The sequence below is a fragment of the Crocodylus siamensis genome, chromosome 6, assembly GCF_052110815.1.
Source record: "Crocodylus siamensis isolate JL-2025a chromosome 6, ASM5211081v1, whole genome shotgun sequence".
NCBI lineage: Eukaryota > Metazoa > Chordata > Crocodylia > Crocodylidae > Crocodylus > Crocodylus siamensis.
In genome coordinates, this window is record NC_143400.1 from 19,897,711 (window position 1) to 19,919,297 (window position 21,587).

The window sequence follows — 21,587 nt, forward strand, 5'->3', positions numbered from 1 at the left end:
GGATCTGCTAAAGCACGACAAGGTGCAACTGGCTTTGATGGCCTCGTTACACTGCCGGCTCATGTCCGTCTTGGAGTCAACTATGACTCCAAGATCCCTGTCAGCCACTGAGCTGCTGAGGAGGTCATCCCCCGACCTGTAGGTGTGCAGGGCATTTCTCCTCCTGAGGTGGAGCACCTTGCATTTGTCTTTGTTGAACTGCATCATGTTTCGTTCTGCCCGTTGCTCCAACCTGTCCAGATCCGCTCCCTGCCCTCTGGTGTGTTAACTTTGCCCCATAACTCGGTGTCGTCTGCGAACTTGGACAGGGTGCTCCACACACCCTCGTCCAAATCGCTGATGAAGATATTAGATCACACCAGTCCAAGGACCGACTCCTGCGGGACCCCACTGGCCACCTCCTTCCAGGCCGAGAACGTCCCGTCCACCCCCACTCTCTGGTGCGGTCCCTGAGCCAGTTGGCCACCCACCTGACTGTGTAGGCGTCCACGCCACAGCCCGTCAGTTTCGCATCCTATTCTCATGGGGAAGCTGTGTCGAAAGCCTTCTTAAAGTCCAGGTAGATGACATCGGCCTCAGCTCCTGTGTCAAGGCAGCGTGCGGCCTGGTCGTAAAAGGCTATAAGGTTTGTCAGGCAGGATCTACCTGTGACAAACCCGTGCTAGTTCCCTTTCAACATCGCTTCCCCTGCTGGGCTTCACAAATGCGCTCTTTCCCAGTGTTTTCCCAAGGCTAGAGGTAAGACTGCCTGGCCTAAAGTTACCCGGCTCACCCCTTATCCCCTTCTTTAAAATGGGCACCACGTTGGCCCTTTTCCAGTTCTCAGGGTCCTGGCCAGAGCACCGTGAGAGCTCAAACAGCCATGCCGGCGGCTCAGCTATGACACTAGCCAACTCCTTCAGCGCCCGTGGGTGGAGGTCATCCGGGCCGGCTGACTTGTACCCATCCAGCCCCTCCAAGTTCTCCTTCACCAAGTCAGCACTAACCATTGGCGGTCTAGTGCCTCCCGGACATCTGTCTATGCTCGAGGTTGGGGAATTGTCCTGGCCAGTACTCGCGAATACTGAAGCGAAGAACTCGTTGAAGCGCTCTGCCTCTTTCCCTGCCTCGGCCACCAGCTGCCCTGATCTGTCCTGCAGGGGCCCTATGTCACTCTGCGCCTTCCTTTTGCTTGCTGTGTATCTGTAGAGGGACTTTTTATTGTCCTTGATTGTTGTAGTCAGCCTAAGCTCCAGCCCTGCCTTGCCCTGCCTAGCTGATTCCCTGCAACAGCGTGCCAGGGAGGTGTCTGCCTCCTTGGTGGCTCCCCCACTTCCACTGCCTGTAAATCTCTCTCTTCGCCCCCATCTTTCCTGGAGCTCCCTGTTCAGCCGAGGGGGGGTTGTCCCCTTGCCCCCTTTCCTGTGTAATGGAATAGTCTCTTTTTGTGCCCCAAGGATCGCTCACCTGAGGAACCGCCAACCCTCCTGGACCCCCATTTGCTTGATGCTCTTGAGTTCAGCCACCTCGCTGACTAGTCTGTTAAGTTTACTAACACTTTACCCCCCCTGGATATTTTCCCACCCTTTGCTGGACTGTGAACTCTACCAAGCGATGGTCACTGTGTCCCAGGCTACTGTGCACTCGCAGGTCCCTGAGATCATCCCTGTTGCTAAGACCTGGTCTAGTAAGGCGCTACCCCTGGTGGGACTGGACATCTCCTGGCTTAGGTGGAGGTCCTGCACACGGTTTAACAACCTACGTGAGAGGTTTGATTTGGCCGTCTGCTCCTCCCAGCAGATGTCCGGGTAATTTAGGTCCCCCATGACCACCGCCTCTCTCGCCTCAATGGCTCTGAGAGCTGCCTGGAGAATACCAGGTCTAGCTCGTCATCCTGCTGAGGAGGTCTGTAGTAGACCCCCACTACCAAGTCCTTTTCCCCTGGATCCTCACCCACAATGCCTTGGTATTCCCCGCCTCTACCCCCGCCTTGGTGATGGAAGATGTGTACTGCTCCCTAACAGAGAGAGCTACACCCCCACCTTTTTTCCCCACTCTGTCTCGCCTGTACAGCCAGTACCCCCAGTGCCCACTGGCCAGTTGTGAGTAGAGTCCCACCATGTTTCCATTAAGCCGACTAGGTTGTACTGGGTGCTAGCAAGTACGAGTGTGAGCTCCTTCTGCTTATTCCCCATACTCTGGCATTTGTGTAAAGACACGTTAGCCCCCCGACAGGTGCTCTTGGAGCCCCTTTGCCTTGTTGTCTAGTGTACCCCTTAGTGCCTACCTGGTTTGGTCCAGTGCCTTGTTTGTGGCTCGCCAGCCCTGGGTTCTCCTCAACCACTGGTTCCCTGTCCCCTGTCAAACCTAGATTAAAGCTCTACAGAGGAGATCAGCCAACCTGTGGGAGAACAGACACTTACTTCCAGGAGAGAGAGAAAGATTGTCCCATCCCAGGAAGCCTCCTCCCTGGAAGTGCTGTTCGTGGCTGTAAAATCCAATATGCATAATTGTCTGTGCACGTGCAATATGTGTATATGTAATAGCATTGTGTATATGCAAGTGTACACATGTAATTAGGTGTGTATGTCTGCATGTGTAATTGCATGAACATGTTCACACAATTACATTTGCTCACAGTTACACATGTACACATACACAATTTCGTGTACACATGCACATATTACATGTGCTCACAATTACTTGTGCACTCCTACACACAATTACATGTGCACACATACCCAATTGCATGCAGTTGTGTGTGCATATGTAATTTTGTGTGTGCATATGTAATATGTACATGTGTACACATAATTGTGTGTTTGTGTGCACATATAATTGTGTGTCTGCAAATGTGGTTGTGTATGCACACATGTAATTCTGTATGCGTGCACACATAATATGTGTATGTGCATGTGTAATAGCATATGCACGTGCATGTGTGTGACAGGATTGTGTGTTAAAATCATGGGGGGGGGGGTGCATGTGTAGCAGTGTGTCTCATTACCACATAGTATTTTGACCCCTCTGGCTATGAAATTGGAGCAGGGAGCAAGTGCAAATCAGTCACAATATTAATTTTGCCCCCCATATATTTTTGCAGAGAACCACTTTTTTCAATCAAAAAAACTTAATTCGAGTCCATTTTTAGTCATTGCTAATTAACTAATGACTTTAGGGAGGGGGGGGTGGGAAAAGAAATTATTGAGGGACTAGCCAATCGCCCATCAAGAATGACCCGGGGTGGTGGGGGTGGATGGGGATGGAGTGCCGCCACCCGCCAGCCCACTCTGCCGTCGCTCTGCCTCCAGCACTGTGCGCGCCCCCCCACTGTCTGGCTCTACGCGCCCCCCTGCTGCTCCACCCCATGGCACTGCTGCCTCCCAGGCACAGGTTGCGTGCGATGTCTGCAGCCGCCACCCAGTGCCTCGCGCTGCTGTTGCTGCGCACCTGGCCTTGTGCAAAGCTCGCCCCCCCAACTCCCCTCCCTCCCGGCTGTTCTTAGGACACAGCGGCCATGTGGCACCATCACTGTGTCCCCCACTTCGCTTGCCCCCCCTACTCCATCAGCTCTGTTGCCATGGTGGAGCTCCGCCACGCGCCACTGCCTCCCGAATGGAACACTTTTTGAGCACTCTAATTGGTTGCTTCAGACAGCCAATCACAGTGTTAATAAAGCGTTATGGACAGACAGACCTAGGCTTTTATAATATTAAAATTCCAGCTTCTAGGCCTGATATGGCTCTGATTTCCCACCCACCCCAATGGAAAATCAAATATTTTGAAGGAAAAAAGAAATCCCTTGAATTTCACTCAGTTCTGTTCTTCCTGCTGAGGTCACGAATGGGACAGGAAGTACAGGCAAGTCGCAGGAAGGTGATGTCAGATTCTTTCTGGGTGAGGTCATACACAGACGCACGTGTACAGGTTCCCCCATGTCTCATTAAATTAACCTCATTAGTCGTCCTGTGCTGGGAGACAGGCATTCTACTAAGCAATTAGACATGGGTTAAATAAAATTTAAAAATTGTGAATTTAATTTAGTTAAAAAAGGGGCTGTGTTGGCAGAGGGATTTCTTTTAATTAAAACGGTTTTTAATTGATTAAACTTTTTTCCTTCCCCCTTGGCCCTGCTCCTCTGAGGCGGCAGAGTGCCACCATGACGGTGGGGATGGAGCAATGCTGGCAGCCCCCCACTCCCTCCCCACCATCGTGGTGGCACTCCGCACTCTGGTTGTTTCACTAACCAATCACAGTGCTCCAAGAGCGTGACAAACAGACAGACAGGTGGACTAAGCCCTTTATTATATAAGAATTTAAATGTATTAAATATTAAATTTAAATAACATTTAATTCATTATTTTATATGTAAAGGTACTAAATCTTGCATGAAAATAATATTAAAATTATTATTTTAAATTTTAATGTATCCACTTCTAAAATTTCTTTTAAATTGAGAAATCTCAGTGCATCAATGTATTTTTTTTAAATTCGATATTTAAAAACATGAATTTCAATGAAAGCTGGAGGCCACATTGAATTAATGATTTAAAAAATAATTTAAAAGACTTTAAAAATGGGATTAATTATTTTAAAATAAGGTATTAATATTTTAAATGAGGAGAGAGTGCTAGATTTATATTTTGAAAATTGTGGCAAAAACCTGCTAAACTAATCTACTTTCAATGTGGAGAAAGGGTTGGAGGAATGTTTTGAAAATTTGGAATTGTGCCATTAATTGAATCTAATTACAATGTGATTAATACAATATAGTTTGATTAACTAACATCATTTAATTTTATTTTCTACTTTTATGTTTCTAATTAAATTAACAATTAGAATTGCCAGCAATGTGCTCATTTAATCATGAAGTTAATATTGGAGTTAATATTATTGGGTTAATATTATATATCATTTACCTTATTATTGTATTAATATTATATATTTATTACAGTATTACTTTAATTATATTATCACATTATTTAATGTAATATTATATACAGCATAATATTATATCATATACATTAATTATTACAATATTATTTACATTATTGGGGTTCATATTTTGAAAATTTACTATTAAACTATTTATTATTAATATAAATATAATTAATACTATAAATATGGTTATACCACTGGGTTCATAATTTTATGATTTAACCTATTTAATCTAATTGAATATGACTATTGGATTAATATTCTGAAAGTTTGGCATTCAACTGTTAATTTATTCAAATTTAAATACGGAGCTAGAAATTGAGTAATATTTTTTAAATTAGACATCAAAATGTTCATTTAATTTCAATGTGGATATAGCACTGGATTCATATTTTGACTCCCTTCTATTAAATTGTTAATTGAATTTAATTTAAATATGGAGATAGGGTTGGACTAACAGCTTTAAGACTTGATCTATTTATTTAATGTAATTTAATGTGGAGATTGGATTAGTATTTTGAAAGTTTGGCATTACCCTGTTAAGAGAATATAACTTAAATATGGAGATAGTATTGGATTAATTTTTTTAAAAAGATTTGACATTAAACTGTTAATTTAATCTAATTTAAAGTGGAAATTGCATCAGAGTAATTGTTTCAATATTTGACATTCGTACATTTGTTTTAGTTCATGGAAATCTGCAAATAGTGTTGGATGACTGTTTTAAAAATCACATAGTAATTGTTACTTAAATCTCCTTTTGAATTTAAAATTCAAAATATTAATTTAATGAATAATGAATTTCAAGTTGATCTTTAAATTTGACCTTCACATTTTTAATTTAATTGAATGTAGATGTGGAAGTAGCAGTTGACTTGTTTTCTAATAAAATCAACATTTCTTAATTGCTCGAGTCATTTAATTTAAAATCCATGCTAGCAGTGACTTCCTAGTTTTACAAGTAGAAGTTGAAATGCTAACTAATTTGCAGTAAGGTATTTTTAAATACATTTTAGGTTTCATAAATAATTAAACAAAAAATTAAACCAAAATGTCCCAGTTTGGGACCATTAAGAGAGGCTAAGCCAGAAGGAATTATAACAGGAAGGAGCCATTCAATAAGAATCAACCTTTTTAAACTTTTATTTTTCTTGTAATATATATTTTAAATCAATGTATGTACGTGAGATAGAGGATATTTGTGGGGGAGGTGGGTGTGTGTGTGTATAGATGCACACATTACACAGACACATACATGTACACACACATGCACACAATACCCACATTATATATGCACAGTCACATATGTGCACATACACATGCATAAACACACATATATAGACATGCACACATATATATGCTTACATACATACATTATATAGTTACATGCAGACACATTCACACACTAGATATGCAGACACATACAAACACAATATATGCACATACATATATACACATACACACACAGAATATTTAGGTTTATTTAAAAAAATGTGTGTGTTGAAAATTCAAATGGGGGAAAAGTGTGACAATAATTGGAAACCAGATGTCAGGAAATTCAGAAATTAGAAAATTAAAATGAAAAATAAGAGAATTTAATTTGGAAATTGAAATCAAACCTTTGAAATGCAGAAACTATAGACTGAGATACTGAGAAATTCAAACTCGTGTATTAGATAATTAGACATATAGACATTAGATCTTGGGGAATTTGGTATTAGATCTTGGAAAACTAAATTAAAAAGAGACGAAGTTTAGATCTTGAAAAAGTTGGAATAAAAAAATGAGAAACTAGACATTGGAAAAGAAGAAAATAAAAATTAGAAAATGGCTCTTGGAAAATTGGAAATTAAAAATATAGAAATCTGATCTTGGAAAATAAGGAAATAAAATTCTTAGATTCATAGATTATAGTCAAAAGGGACCCTTAAAACGAACTGAGGTCAGACGGCCCCAGCCAGGTGCCTATCTAGCCTCCTCCTGAAGACCTCCAAGTTAGGTGAGAGCACCACCTCTCTTGGCAGCCCGTTCCAGACTCTGGCCACCCTTACGGTGAAAAACTTCTTCCTAATGTCTGACCTGAATCTACTCTCCACTAGTTTGTACCCATTATTCCTACTGACTTCTAGGGGTGCCCTGGTAAGAAGCGCCTCCTCAACTCTCTGTTGTCCTCCCTTGCTAAACTTACAGCCTGCTACAAGGTCTCCCCTCAGCCGTCTCTTGCGAAGGCTGAAGAGATCCAGATCCCTCAACCTCCCCTCGTAGGGCCTTGCACGGAGGCCACTAACCATACGAGTGGCCTCCTCTGAACCCTCTCCACATCCTCCGTGTCCCTCTTGACATGCGGCGCCCAGAACTGGGCACAGTGCTCCAGCTGCGGCTTGACCAGCGCCGCATGGGGGGGGCAGCACCTCCCTCGGTCTGTTGGCCATGGATCTGCTAAAGCACGACAAGGTGCGACTGGCTTTGTTGATGGCCTCGTTACACTGCCGGCTCATGTCTGTCTTGGAGTCAACTATGACTCCAAGATCCCTGTCAGCCACTGAGCTGCTGAGGAGGTCATCCCCCAACCTGTAGGTGTGCAGGGCATTTCTCCTTCACAGGTGGAGACAGTAATGGGCTCCAACTTAAGGGAGGTTTAAGTTGGATAACTAGGTGAGCACTCACATGGTTTACCCAGAGGGGTGGTGGAGTTTCTTTAAGGAATTCTATGAACGTATCTCTATCCCTTATTGTCTGTATCATGGTTAAGCATTGGATCATTCCACCCCAGCTGGGGTTTGAACCCACAATCCCAGTGCTTTCTGAATAATAATTAAAATACAAAATAATAATAAAATATTCCTGGACCCATGGCACTCACCCAGGCTTGAACTTGCAACTCTACAGTCCCAGAGTCAGCACACTCCCCTTTAGGCTAAACTACTAGTTCTGTTTTTATTTATCATAAAATAATTAGACATTAAAATATATATAAAATAGAAATTACATATTGAAAATTATAAATTAAATCTTGGAAAATAAATAAATCTAAATAAAAATTATAAAGTAGAGCTTGGAAAATGAAATGAAAAAGACAAAGTTTAGATCTTGAAAAGCAGAAATTAAGAAATTAGAAACTAGATATTGGAAAGGAAGAATAAAAATTAGAAAATGGATTTTGGAAAATTAGGCATTTAAAAATTAAATTAAAAATTAGAAATGTGATTTTGGGGAAATTAGATCTTGGAAAATAAACCAATATACATTTAAATAGAAAATAAAATACTTAAAAAATAGAAATAAAAATTAGATCTTGGAAATTAAATTAAAAATAGAAAATTTAGATTTTGAAAAATAAGAAATTAAAAACAATTAGAACTCAGATATCGGAAAAGAAGAAAATCAAAGTTAGAAAATGGGTTTTGGAAAATTGGAAATAAAACAATTGAAATAAAAATGGCAAATTAGATCTTGGCAAATGAGAAATTTAAAAACAGAAATTTGATCTAGGAAAATAAAATACATACAATAATTAGAAATTAAAAATAAACATGGAACTTAAAAATTAGATATTTGAAAATTAGAAATTAAATCTTGGATGCTAAGGAAATAACACTTAGGAAATGGAGCTTTGAAAATGATAAGCTGGATATTAGAAATTAGGGGTGGGAAACTAGAAATTAAAATCAATTAATAAAAAAGAATTTAGATGATTAGAAAAGTTTGGAAAAAATGTGTAAAGAAATTGGGTATTTTAGATGATTCTCCATGAGGAATTGCAGGGACTGGCTGTTTAGCACCATGGGAAATTCAAAAATATAAATAAATAAATAGTTTTTTCTTTAACAAAAAATCATCACAATCCAAAAAAAAAAAAAGGGAGAAAAGGGAGCGTGTGTTTTCATACCACTTTTGGTATTTTATCATGTGATTTACTATGTTGAAGAATTATTATTTATTTATTTTTTTTTAGGGTTTCTTTTCAAACATTTGGAAATGGGCGGGAGCCAGGGGAGCAAAATGGGAAGCTCTGGAAACGGGCAATGAGACAGGGAAACATGAAGGCACTTCCCTTAAAACGGAAATGATCAGAGCCATAAATCCTGCTCCTGGATCAGGCATGACCAACACATCCCTGAATAGCCAAGAATCATGGGCACTTGCTGTTTCAGACCAATTAAGATGGTGAATTAAAATCAAAATATTTGGGTTATGCTGAGAAACAGGATCCTTGAAAAATGCGGGGGTGGGGGGGACAGTTAGGTTAATAATGGGGAAAAAAGTTGGAAATGGTAGAAAGTTGGAAGTTAGATGTTAAATGTTAGAAAAGGGGAAATAATTTTTTTTAACATCTAACCCACAGATGAGGTCATCAGTGAATTAATTAGTTTGGAGTTCAAGACTTGAAAGGAGAGCCCCGGGGGTGAAGGTCTGAGGTTTCTTAAAAGGTTTTTATTTGAATTTTAAACCTGTGCATTTGAACGTATAAACCGCCAAAGCCTAGAAATAATACCAACAGAAATATATCTATATATAGTTACAGCATATAAAAATTAAAAAATATAAACTCGCTGATCTTCTGAGGTCCCTTCCAGCCCTAATGTCTATGAAATAAACCCAAAGGCCCTAGAAATCATATATACAGGAATATACAGATATCTATATAGATAACTATATATATACAGGGACAACATATAATAATTAAAATATATTATATAACAAAAGATACGATAACATAATGTATATTATAATACAATGTATAATAATATATCATATTATGTATTGTAATATATAATTATAACATAATGTGGATATTACATGCAGGCAGGTTATATATATATATATATATATATATATATATATATATATAATGATATGTAATAATTTATGCAATTACATGTAATTAAATGTATTTTACTTTACTATATATATATACACACACACACACACACACACGTTATACTATACTTCATATATAATTACTTATCATGTTGTATATATACATATATATATAATTTATATTTATATATATACACACATATATAAATAAAAAATTGTGTGTGTATAAAATCCAGTTGTCTGTGTGTACACACACACACAAGTCAATCGCCCAGCAAGAATGAGGGGGGTGGGGACAGAGGCCTGTGTCCTGCCCCCTCAGGCTGGTGCCAGGGCTGTTCCCCCCTGCCCTGCTGCTTCAGACCAGGGCTGGGGCTGGGCCATTCCCCGCCCCCCCTTCAGGTCGGGGCCGAGGCCCAAGACCATGGTGGCATTCATGGTGGCAGTGGGGCACAGCCACCAGTAACCCCGCATCCCCTTCCTGCTCCCCTCCCTCCCCCGTTCCCTGCTGCCTCCCCTTCCTGCCGGCTGTTGTTTGGGGGGCACTGGCCCCTGGCACCAAGGAGCAGACCCGGGGGGTGGGGCCAGTCACCTCCAGTGGCAGCGCTGTGGTCCCTGTCGTCCCCCTGTACCTCCACTGTCATAGCGGTGTTCCACTGTATGTCCCTGTTTGTGTAGGGCACTCTGATTGGCTGCCAAGACAGCCAGTCAGAGCACAAATAAAGCATTACGGACAGGCAGACAGACAGACTTAGGCTTTTATAATATTAGAATTATAAGTGTGTGTGTGTGTATGTGTGTGTGTGTGTGTGTAAAATCCAGCTGGTTAAAAACATTCTTATTGCTTCATTGTTTGGGGACTGGTTTTCTTAGGTATTATTTTATCTTAATATATTAGCTGGCGTTTATTTTATAGGGGTATTATTTTCTAAGGGAATCTGGATTTTATTATAAGCTACCCTGAGCCCTTTTTTGGTGGGAGATGTGGCATATCAATCCAGTAAATAAGGAATTGACTTTTGCAAGTGTGAAGGAAGAGACTTTGTCAGCACTGGACTAAATTAGACCCGGGACGATTTAAACTTAGGACAAGTAAGAATATGTGTGCGTATTTTATTAAGACTGTTCCATGCATATGAAGAGGGCTTAAAAACATATTAATAATGAGTTTTGCATAGAAAGAATATTTTAGGGATACTAAGAATTAATACACAGGAATAATATGCTGTGCATATAAATTAAGAATATTTAATACATGTTTAGAATTTTGTTGCCGTAGTAAGAAGGCTAAATACATATCTACAGTGTGTGTTTGTAGACTATATAGATATAGATATCTATATATCTTTATATATATATATCTCCATGCATATAATCTATATCCACATATATGCACATGCACACATGTATAGTGTATACACACACAGTCTGTATCCATATATATGTCTATACACACATGCATCCATATATCTATAGCTATATCCATACATATATTTATCCATATCACCTGTATCTACCTGTATCTGTTTAATCTATCCAGATCTATACCTATATTTAATTGATTTGTATCTATATCTATCTAATCTATATCCATATGTGTGTCTATATCCATATATATAGTTATTCTTATCTATAATCTATCGCTATCTCTATATTCAATTTGTCTACATCTATACCTATATTCGCTCTATCTATATCTAGTCTATTGCTTACTCTGTCCATTTCTATATTCGTACACCTATTTATCGATATCTATCATCTATATCTATCTGTATTTGTATTTAATCTTTCTGCACCTATACATATATTTAATCTATATCTCATCTATGTAGTCTATATCCATGTATATGTCTATATCCCTGTATATATTTATCCATATCTATATCACGTATATCTATCTGTATCTATATTTAATCTATCTATATCTAGACCTATATCTAGTCTATAGTATATTTATGTCTATATCTACCTATACCTATGCCCCATTTAATCTATCTAGTCTATATCCATAGGTGTCTATACATCTATATTCTATATATTTATTTCTCTCTTTCTTTCTCTCTCTCTATACGTGTCTATTTGTATCTATGTATAATTTATCTGTCGATTTATAATTAATGTGGACGTTTGTATATATTGAATGCATCTATACCACGGCTATATGGAATTGCGTATTGCTATATCTAATCGATATATCAATATGCACACCTATACAGTGTATAGATTCTACAGCCATGTAGAGATTTTCCCTTTGGAGAACAGAATGATGAGGGAGAGCGGGGTAGAATTAACCACCAAATCTATGACTCTGTGTAAGGAGAGGGGTCTTCAGAGTTGGGGTCACCCCCTCCACTCTCAAACCCTGGCCTGCCTCAGAGGCATCTGGGATGGAGGTGCCCCCCTGTGGCGGGGTAGGGGCGGCAGTGAATTGAAATGGGGGACGTGATACGGCGGGAGTGGCACCATGGGGCTTCATCCCCTATAATCTGGTTGCTCTGAGACTCCAGATAAGCCCTGGCATCCCTTGCTGGGCGGGGCTTAAATCTTAATCCAAGATGCACCAGCTGCTAGCTGGGGGGGAGGGTATGTAGGAGCACCACCCCCCACCACAGGATCGGGCCCTTTTTAAGGCCAAAGCCCTCTAGAACCAGTGGGTTCCCCCTTCAGTACTGGGAACAAGACCCCTGCCCCAGCTGGTCCCCTAGGACTGGGCCCCATGCTCTCCCCCTTACTCCAGGATCAGGACCATATTGGCACCTGCTGCCCCCTAGAGGGACAAAACTCCCCAGCACCCCTTGGAGGAGCAACTCCCTACTAAAAGAGGCTAGACCCCCTTGACTTATCTCCTCCCCCCTATATTGGGGCCTACTGCCCCCTAGAGGGGTGACAACACCTCTGTCCTCCCAGCACCCCCTAGGGGGGCAAATCCTACCTCCCAACACCCCTTAGGGGACCCTCAGTGCCCCATTTGGGCATATATTGGGGCCTACTGCCCCCAGCAGGGGCAATAATCCCTCTATCCCCACAGCACCGCTAGTGGGGCAACTCCCACCTCCAAACACTGCCTAGAGGATCCCCAATACCCTGGAGGGGCAACAACCCCTCTGCCTGTCCCAGTGCCCCCTGGGGTGAATTTCCTACCCCACAGTGCCCCCAGAGGACCAACAGTGCCCTACTGGGGCCTGCATTGGAGCCTATTGCCTCTTGGAGGGGCAACAACGCTCTATTAGGGCCTAAATGGGGCCCTACTGAACCCTGGAGGGGCAAGAACTCCTCTATTCCCCCAGCACCCCCTAGGGGGGCACCTCCCATGCCCCAACACCCTCTAGGGGACACCCCAGTACCCAATTCGGGCCTATATGGGGGCCTACTGCCCCGTGGAGGGGCAACAACCCCTCTGGCCCCCCCCCAGCGCTCCCTAGTGGGGCAGTTCCCGTCCCACAGTACCCCCAGAGGACCCCCAATGCCTTACTGGGGCTTAGATTGTGGTCTACTGCCTCCTGGAGAGGTAACAACCTGTCTGTCCCCCCCAGCACCCCCTAGGGTGGCAACTCCCACCCCCAACCTCCCCTGGTGGCCACTCAGCCTTCACTGGGGCCTGGGTACCACTAGGCCCCATTGCCATGGCAACGCCAGGGAAATGCCCAGCTCAGCGCTTTTCCTGGCCAGGCCTGGGCCTGGAGGGGGGGGGGTGATGGGGGGGGGAGCGGAGGGATGGAGAGGAGGGATCAAGAGAAGGACGAAGGAGACAGATAAAGGGCTCAGGCCAGTGGGACCGTGGGAGGCCATGAGCCAGGGGGGTGCTGGGGCCCCTGGGATAGGGGGCATGGAGGGGGGGGCTTCTTCTTGCCCCTCCCCCCTCCCCCCTTGCTGGGGCAACAGAGGGGAGGGGTAGCTGGGGCCAGGCTGGGCCCCTGGGGCAGTGGGTATGGGGGTGGCCAGCCGAGCTCCCCCTGCGCGTAAGCCAGGGTGTTTTGCCCCCGTGCTTTGCCAGTGCCAGGTCGTCTGCAGCAACCGGACCCTCTCACTCGTATTCGGGTGCAAGGTACTGCCCCAGGGGGTGGGTCAGCGATGTGGCTGGGAGGGGGGCCTAGGGGCACTATTAGGGAGGAAGACCACAGATTGGGGGGTGTCAAAGTGGGGGTGCAAGAGGGGACTGGGGACACTGTTGGGGGAAGAGCACAGCTGTCAGTCTGGGGGGGGTCTAGGGGGTACGGAGGGACTGTTGGGGGGAAGACTGCCGCTCTGGATAGGCAGAAGTAGGAGTGAAGGGGGGACAGGGGGCATTGTTGTGGGGGAAGAGCACAGCTGTGGTGGGACAAACATGGGGTGTGAGGAGAGGTTGGGGGCACTATTGGTGGGGGGAAGAACACAGCTCAAGGAGCCAGAGAGATATGGGGGCACTATTGTGCGGAAGACCGCAGCTTTGGGGGAGAAGTGGGGTTGTAAGGACTGCAGCTCCGAGGGGGTGAGGGGGAAGAATTGGTGCTGCCTGAGGGATGTGAGGGTGTCAGGGGGGGCACTGTTGGGGGTGGAAGACCACAGCACTGGAGGGGGCATGAAAAGGCACAAATGGGGAGGCAGGGGGCTGTGGGTTGGGAGTGAGGGGCACTAGCGGGGCAGGGGGCTGTGGGTTGGGAGGGAGGGGTATGGAGGGGGGCGGAGATTATCTGGGCCAAGATCCATGTCCTTACAAAATCCCAGCATGTTTGTGTACTAGGGATTAGGAGGTTTAATCTGCTGAGACACAGAAAATATGTGGGGGGGGGCAGGCAAGAGCTCCCCAGCTCTGCTGGTGCCCCTCACTCCTGACCCATAGCCCCCTGCCTCTCCTGGGTTCTTCCTAACTTTGGGAGAGGAGTGGGGTCTGGCTGGTGAGTGTTGAAGGAGGCAGGGGGCTGTGGGTCAGAAGTGAAGGGTACCCACAGGGCTGGGGGGCAGACAGCTGCAGGTTGGGAGTGGGGAGCACCAGCAGGGGTGTGGGTGATGGTTTATTAAGCTAACTGCCCCCCATAGCAATCCCTCCCTGAAATTCTCCCTGGAAAAGCCACACTAGACTCAGAATCAGGCCCCCCCCACACATCCTCACACATACATACACATGCCATGGCGTTAATTACGCATCTTCATTACCTTAATGACTCTGCACCAGGCCCAGGGGACACCTGTATTCTGCCTTGACATGGGTGGAAGCTGGGGAGTTGGGGGCTAGGTAGGCCAGAGGTGGGGGGGGAATCCTGATCTCAGTGGGAGCAGTCTCTGGGGGGGCATCGTGGTCCTGAATGGGCCTACAGGGTGGGTGGGGGTCCAGCTGGGGGTACCATGGTCCTGGGGGAGTCTATATGGGGTTGGGGGGCCATCCTGGAGGGTGTACAGTGGATGGGGGGGCTTGCATGGGGTGCTTGGTTCCTGTGGGGGCATCTGGCCTGGTCATTGTGGTCCGGGGGGGTCTATAGGGGATGGGGGGAGGGTCTTGGGGGAGTGTACAGGGGTTTGGGGGTCCAGCTGGGGGTGCCCTGGTCTTGGGGGGTCTATAGGGGTGCAGAAGGGTCTACAGGGGCTGGGGAGTCCAATTGGGGGCACTGGGCCTGGTGGGGCATATAGGGATGGGGAGGTCCTAGGGTGTGTTTGGTTTGTTGGCAGTCACTTTTCACTGTGGCTGTGTGGGGGGGGGTCCACCAGGGTACAAGGACTCTGGGGGGTCCATGGGGTGGGGGGTCTTAGCAGGGGGAACTTGGTTTGGGAGGGGGGTGTTGGCAGAGGATGGGGGGGTGGTCTGGGCTGGGGGGGAGTTGTTCTTGGCGCTGACTTTGGTGGGGGGTCCGTGCCTTGCAGAAGTACCGGTACCAAGATGAGGACTCCCCCCCGCTGGAGCAGAGCCCGGCCCACCTGCCCACCCAGGTAAAGGCCCCTGAGCTGGTCCACGTCTCGGAGAAGACCCTCTCCCCGATCGAGAGCATCCACGCCTACGTAGCTCACTCCCACGTGTCCCCCGTGAAGGTAGGCAGGGGCCCGGGGCCCCCCGCCGCCCGAGGGGCACCCCCCCACCCCGCCGCCCCCTCCCCCACCCACGGCCCTTGCACACGCGTGTTTGGGGGTGAGTGGGGGTGTTGGGGGGATGTCTGGGTGGTATATGGGAGTGTGTGGAGTGGGATATCAGTGTTACTGGAGGTGTGGAGGGAGTGTTGGTGGGTGTCTAGATGGTATATGGGGGTGTGTGGAGGGAGGTATCAGTGTTACTGGGTGTGTGGAGCAGGGTGTTGATGTTATTGGGGCATTGGGGGATATGGGGGTGTTGGGAATATTGTTGGGGGGTGTTTGGATGGGATATGAGCAGGTGGAGGGGTTATCTCGGTTTTACTGGAGGTTTTGGGGGTATCTTGGTGTTGTGGGTGTGTTTGGGTGTTATTTGGGAATGTTGGGGGTGTGGAGGGGTATTGGTGTTATTGGGGCCTTGGTGTGTCTGGGTGTTATATGGGATGGAGGGGGGTATCTTGGTTAGTGGGGGTGTGGGTGTGCCTGGGTGTTAGATGGGGTGGGGGGGTTTTGGGGGATATTGGTGTTATTGGGAGGTGATGGGGGGTGTCCAGGTGGTATATGAGGGTGTGGAGGGGGGTATCTGTTGCTGGGGGGTGGTATCTGGGTGTTATATGGGGTGTAGAAGGAACTATTGGTGGTGTTATTGGAGGGTGTCCGGGTGGTATATGCAGGTGTTGGAGGGTGTGGAGAAGCGTGTTAGTATTATTGAGGCTTGTTGGGGTGTATGGGTGTTATATGTGGGTGTTAGGTGTGCAGGAGGTATCTCAGTGTTAATTGGTGGGTGTCTGTGTCAGGACTTGCATGAGGGTGTGCCTGGGTGTCATATGGGGGGTGCTGTGGCAGTGTTGGCGGTGTCTGTATGTTATATAAGGGTGTTGGTGAATGGAGAGCTGTGTCTTGGTGTTATTGGGAGGTGCAGGGGGGTGTCTGGATGTTGGTGCCTGTGCGGGGGTTGTTCTTGGTGGTGTTGGGATGTCCAGGGCTGTCTGGCTGTTATATGGGGGTGCATCTCGGTGTTACAGGGTGTGTTTGGGTGTCTGTGCCTGGGGTGCATCTGGCAGACTTATGTGGGTATCTAGGTGTTATATAGGAGTGTCTAGGATGGTGTGTGGCTGTGTCTGGGTGTTACATGGGTGTGTTGAGGTGTATGAAGGATTGTATCAGTGTTATTGGGGGTATCTGGGACCTGCATGATGGTGTTGGGGTGTCTGGAGGGGTGTGGGGATGCATCTGGGGGTGCATACATGGGTGTCAGGGTTGTTGTTGGGGTCTGAGTGTCTGGGCTGTCTTACATTTGCCTGTAGTTATGGACACGTCCAGGAGGTGTTGGGGGAAATGGGAAGGGGTGTCAGGGGAGGGGGGTGCTGTGGCTGTCCAGGGTGTCTGGGGCCAAGTTGGGTGGTATGTGGTGGTGTGTGAAAGGGTGTTAGTGTCTATGGATGTTATCTGGGGCTGTTGTGTGTGTGTGTGGGGTGGTTATTGGGGTGTTGAGGGTGCCTGGGACTGAGTTGTGGGGTACATGGGGTGTTGGGGTATATCCGTGTGGCTGTTCTCTGGGGGCATCGGGGTGTGTGTCTGGAGGGGTAGGGGGGGTGTTTGGGTGTCTCTAGGGGTACCTGTGTGTGTTGGGGGGGTGAGGTTGTCTCAGGAGGTGTTGGGGGTATCTGTCTGGAAGTGTTGGGGGTGTCTGGGATCTATATTGAAGGTGTTTGGGTGTCTCTAGTGCTGCCTGTGTGTGTTGAGGTGTGTGTGTGTGGTGTTGTTGTGAGGGTGTATCTGGGGGTGTTATGGTGTCTGTGATCTGTGTTGGGGGGTGTTTGAGTGTCTGGAAGGGGGTCCCTTAGGGTGTTGGGTGTATGTGTGAAGTTGTTGTGAGGGTGTTGGACTGGCTGGGAGGCATTGAGGGGGCTGTGTGTGGAGGGGTCCATGTGTCTAGGGGTGTCTGTGTCTGAGTTGCAGGGTGTCTGCAGTATGTGTGTTGGGAGTGTCAGGGTGTGTGTGGGTGTCAGGGCTGTGTGTTGGTGTTGGGAAGTGTCTGGGGGGGTCTGAGTGTCTGGGAGGTGTGTGGATGTGTCAGGGGAGATTGTTGGAGTGTATGTGGCTGTATCTAGGGTGTGGGTATATCAGGGGGTTGTGTATGGGGTGTGCATCCAGGGGTCATTTAGGGCTGTTAAGGTGGTTGTTGTGGGGGTGTATTTTAGGCTTTTGGGGTGACGGGGTAGTGGTGGGGGGCGCTGTTTGCTCTGTGTTGGGGGGTGTCCCAGTGTCTGGGGGTTGTTTGCATGTCTGGGGTATGTACAGCTGTGTCTAGGGCACCGGGTATGCATGGGGGGGTGTTGTTAGGGTGTCTAGGTGTGTTGCATAGTCTGGGGGCATGGGGAGGGAGTGTTTATAGGGGTCCATGCATATTGTGGGGTGTCTGGAGTGGTTGTAAGGTATCATCCAGGGGGCACTGGGTTGTGTGCATCTGTGTCTAGGGTGTTGAGGTGCATGTGTGTGTGCGTGGGGTGGTAGTGGTGCTGGAGTGTGTATCTGGGGGGTTAGGTGTACCTAGATTTGTATCTTGGGTCATTGTGGGTGGGTGGGTGGGTGTGTCTCTAGGGGGATCTGTGTTGGGGGGGTGGTCTAGGATTGTGAGGTGTGGAGAGGTGTCCAGGTGTCTATCTGAAGGTGTTGGGGGCCTCTGTGTGTGTGTGTGTGTGTGTGTGTGTGTCTGGTGTTGTTGGATGTGTAAGCATGCTGGGGTTGTTGTGTGTGTCTAGGAGTATCTGTGTTCAGGGGTGTCTGGGGTTGTTGCCGGAGTGTGTTTTGGTGTCAGGGTGTGCAAGGGGAGGGAGCTGTATGGGGGTGTGCGGGGATGTCTCTGGGGGTGTTGACGGGTGTCCCAGGGCCATGTGTGTTGGGAGTGTTGGGAGTGTTGACAGGCACACTAAGCCTTCTGCCCAGTGTCAGGGTGTGTGTCTGGGGGCACCAGCGATGGTGAGCTGTGTGGGAGGGTGTGAGGAGTGGCGCATGCATGTGTGTCAATGTGACTGTCCCTGTCCAAGGGGGTGTGTGTAAATGGTGTCCTGGACACCTGGGTTCTGTGTGTGTGTGTGTGTGTGTGTCCCTGATGCCTGGGGGGGGGGTGTCTAGACTCCCAGGCCCTGCACACGCATGTGAGGGCATGTGCCAGCAGAAGTGGGGGAGGAGATATGGGTGCACAGGCCAGGCCAGGCCCAAGCCCCACCCCCATTTAAACCCCCCACAATAAAAGGGTTCCTGTCCCTTTAAGGCCGCAGAGCTGCCGCAGGGAGCAGCAATTGGGTGCCCTGGGGTGGGCGCAGGCGGGGCTGCAGCTGCAGGGGGCGGGGAACCCGGGCATCCAGGCTGTCAGCACCACCCCCTGCCGGAGGGTGCCCCCCCCTTCACTGCAGGGAGAGAACCCAGGCATCCTGAGAGTGGGGGGTGGGGTGGGGTGGGTGCCAGTTGGGGGTGAGGGGTGCTATTGGGGAAGCTGCAGGTTGAGAGTGAGGGGCACCACGGGAGGCGGGAGCTGTGGGTCGGGAGTGAGGGGCACCATTGCAGGGGGCTGCAGGTTGAGAGTGAGGGACACCACTGGGGGGCTGCAGGTCGGGAGTAAGGGGCACTGCAGGGGTGCGGGGGTGCAGTGTCTGCAGAGAGGAGGCGGCCCCCCCCCCCGCCTGTAGCCCCACCCCCTTTATCCCCCCCACCAGCCGGGGAGGGGCTTCTGGATGCCTGGGTTCCCGGCGGGGGGGGCCGGATCGGGGCCATGCTCGTGTCCGTCTGGTGCGCCAGGAAGATGGGGCGACGCTTCCTCAGCTCCGTGCGGCGGCGCAGGGGGCCGGTACGGGGGGCTCAGACCCCTGGGGTCTCCATAGCACAGGGAAGGGGGATAGAGATGAGGAGGGGGGTTACCCAGATGCCTGGGTTCTCTTTTGGGGAGGGGGGTGGGCAGAGGGAGGGGACCCCCAGGCACCTGGGATCTATACAGCCATGGGGGGCAGGGGCATCAGGTCAGGAGTGAGGGGCATGGTTGGGAGGAAGGGGGGCTGCGGGTCAGGAGTGAGGGGCACTGGCAGGGCTGGGGGGGCAGGGGGCTGCAGGTCGGGAGTGAGCTGCATCGGCAGGGCGGGGGGTGCAGGGGGCTGTGGGTCGAGAGGGAGAGGCATTAGGGTTGCGGGGGCTAGGATGAGTGCCCCCCAAAAAGAATCAGGGCCCTCAACATGTCCCCCTGTGTCAAGGGAGGGGGCAGGAGCCCGGACAACTGGGTTCTACCCAGCTGGGTGGTGGCGGTGAGATCTCTTAGTTGTGTTGTGTTCACCTGTTGTGTAGTGCGTGTGTGCATCTGTGTATAGTTGTTTTTGTGTGTGTATTCATGGTGTGTGTGTGTGTACGTGTACCAGATGCCTGCCTGGGGTCTGTGTGTAAGATCTTCTCTTAGGCGTGTGTTGTGCTTCTGTGCGGTGCAATGTGGGGGTGTGTGTCCCGGACGCCTGGGTTCTACATGCGTGTCAGGTCTCGGGGTGTGAATGTGTGTGCAGTGGGGCTTAATGCTGGCTTTGAGCGGTGGCCGGGGGCATGTGGTTGTGTGAATGGGTGCGAGGGGTGTGAGTGCTTGCATCTGTGTAGCTGTGTGTCCCAGGATGGGGGGTTGGGGGAGGCTCAGAGTGGTCCCACCCATGGAAGTACACACAATACACACACAAGTGCAGAGACACCACACACACCAGCAGGGGGCCTCCCCCAGAGCAGTGTGTGTGTCTGTGATGCACACACATGCCCCCCCCACCCCAAGAATCAAGGTATCTGGGCCAGATACACACACATGCAGAACCCAGGAATCCAGAGGACACAGGCACACGCATGTGCACACATACCCCCTAGAATCCAGGTGTCTGATGGACACACAGACACCAAGCCCCATACAGAACCCAGGTGTCTAGGGGACAGGCACGCGCATGTGTGCGTGCGTGTGCACACACACACAGAGGATCTGGGTCTTCAGGATGCACACACACACACACACTTTCTCTCTCTCCTTGTGCAGCCTCTCGTCCATGCCTGGTGCTGTCCTCCACCCGCGCACCTACCACCACAGGGGTGCGGGGTGCGGACGTCTGTGTTCTCTAGCACTGGGGGTGGGGGGAGGTGTCTCTAGATCTGCAGCTTTCCCAGCATCCTTTGCTCCCCTGGTGAAGGTGAGGGGGGCCAGGGGCTGCACGTCAGGAGTGAGGGGCACCGGAGGGGGGGTGGGGTTGACAGGATCCAGTCCCTGTAGGGAACATCTCTGTTGCTGTGACAACCGTCTCCCCAGCTTCTGTTTCCATGGCATTGCCATGGTTACCATTGCCGAGGATGGTGGGGGGCATGGTAGGAACAAAGGGCTGCCAGGGGAGTGACCCAGGTGCCCCTCACTCCCAACCTGTAGCCCCCTGCCCCCACCACGCTGCACACTGGTGCCCCTCACTCCTGACCCGCAGCCCCCCGGGTTGTGGTTTGCAAGCCTCGATGCCTGGGTTCCTTGGGTGGGGTGAGAGCAAGGGAGAGGCCAGGAGCCCCCAGCCGTGTTGACCCCCCCACGTGTGTCGCCCTCAGGCCAATTCGCCGCCTGTGATTGTGAACACGGACACACTGGAGGCTCCAGCCTACGTGAGTGTGGGGTAGAACGAAGGGGGTGGCATAGGCCCCATCCCCTGCAGGGTCAAGTCCCCCAAGCCCCACCCCCCCCACCAGGGCTGGAGCTCTGCCCCCAACCATCACCGTCCTGCCCCACAACCTAAGTGATTTCTCTGCCCCCTGGAGACCCA

General features: G+C 48.7%; 1 protein-coding gene across 10 annotated transcripts in view; it reads left to right on the top strand.

Annotated features, from left to right (window-relative positions):
* DLG4 (discs large MAGUK scaffold protein 4) overlaps window positions 1-21,587 on the top strand; it is a 47,878-nt gene that overhangs the window by 13,614 nt on the left and 12,677 nt on the right. For 4 of the 10 annotated variants that reach the window (XM_090055580.1, XM_090055578.1, XM_090055577.1 and 1 more), the window contains 2 exons: window positions 15,574-15,738; window positions 21,376-21,429. In XM_090055580.1, coding sequence (XP_089911706.1) covers window positions 15,574-15,738; window positions 21,376-21,429 — 219 coding nt within the window. Of the gene's footprint in view, window positions 1-15,573; window positions 15,739-19,353; window positions 19,625-20,049; window positions 20,073-21,375; window positions 21,430-21,587 lie in introns of those variants that run through there. The other 6 variants (XM_090055582.1, XM_090055579.1, XM_090055585.1 and 3 more) reach the window with 4 other exon arrangements.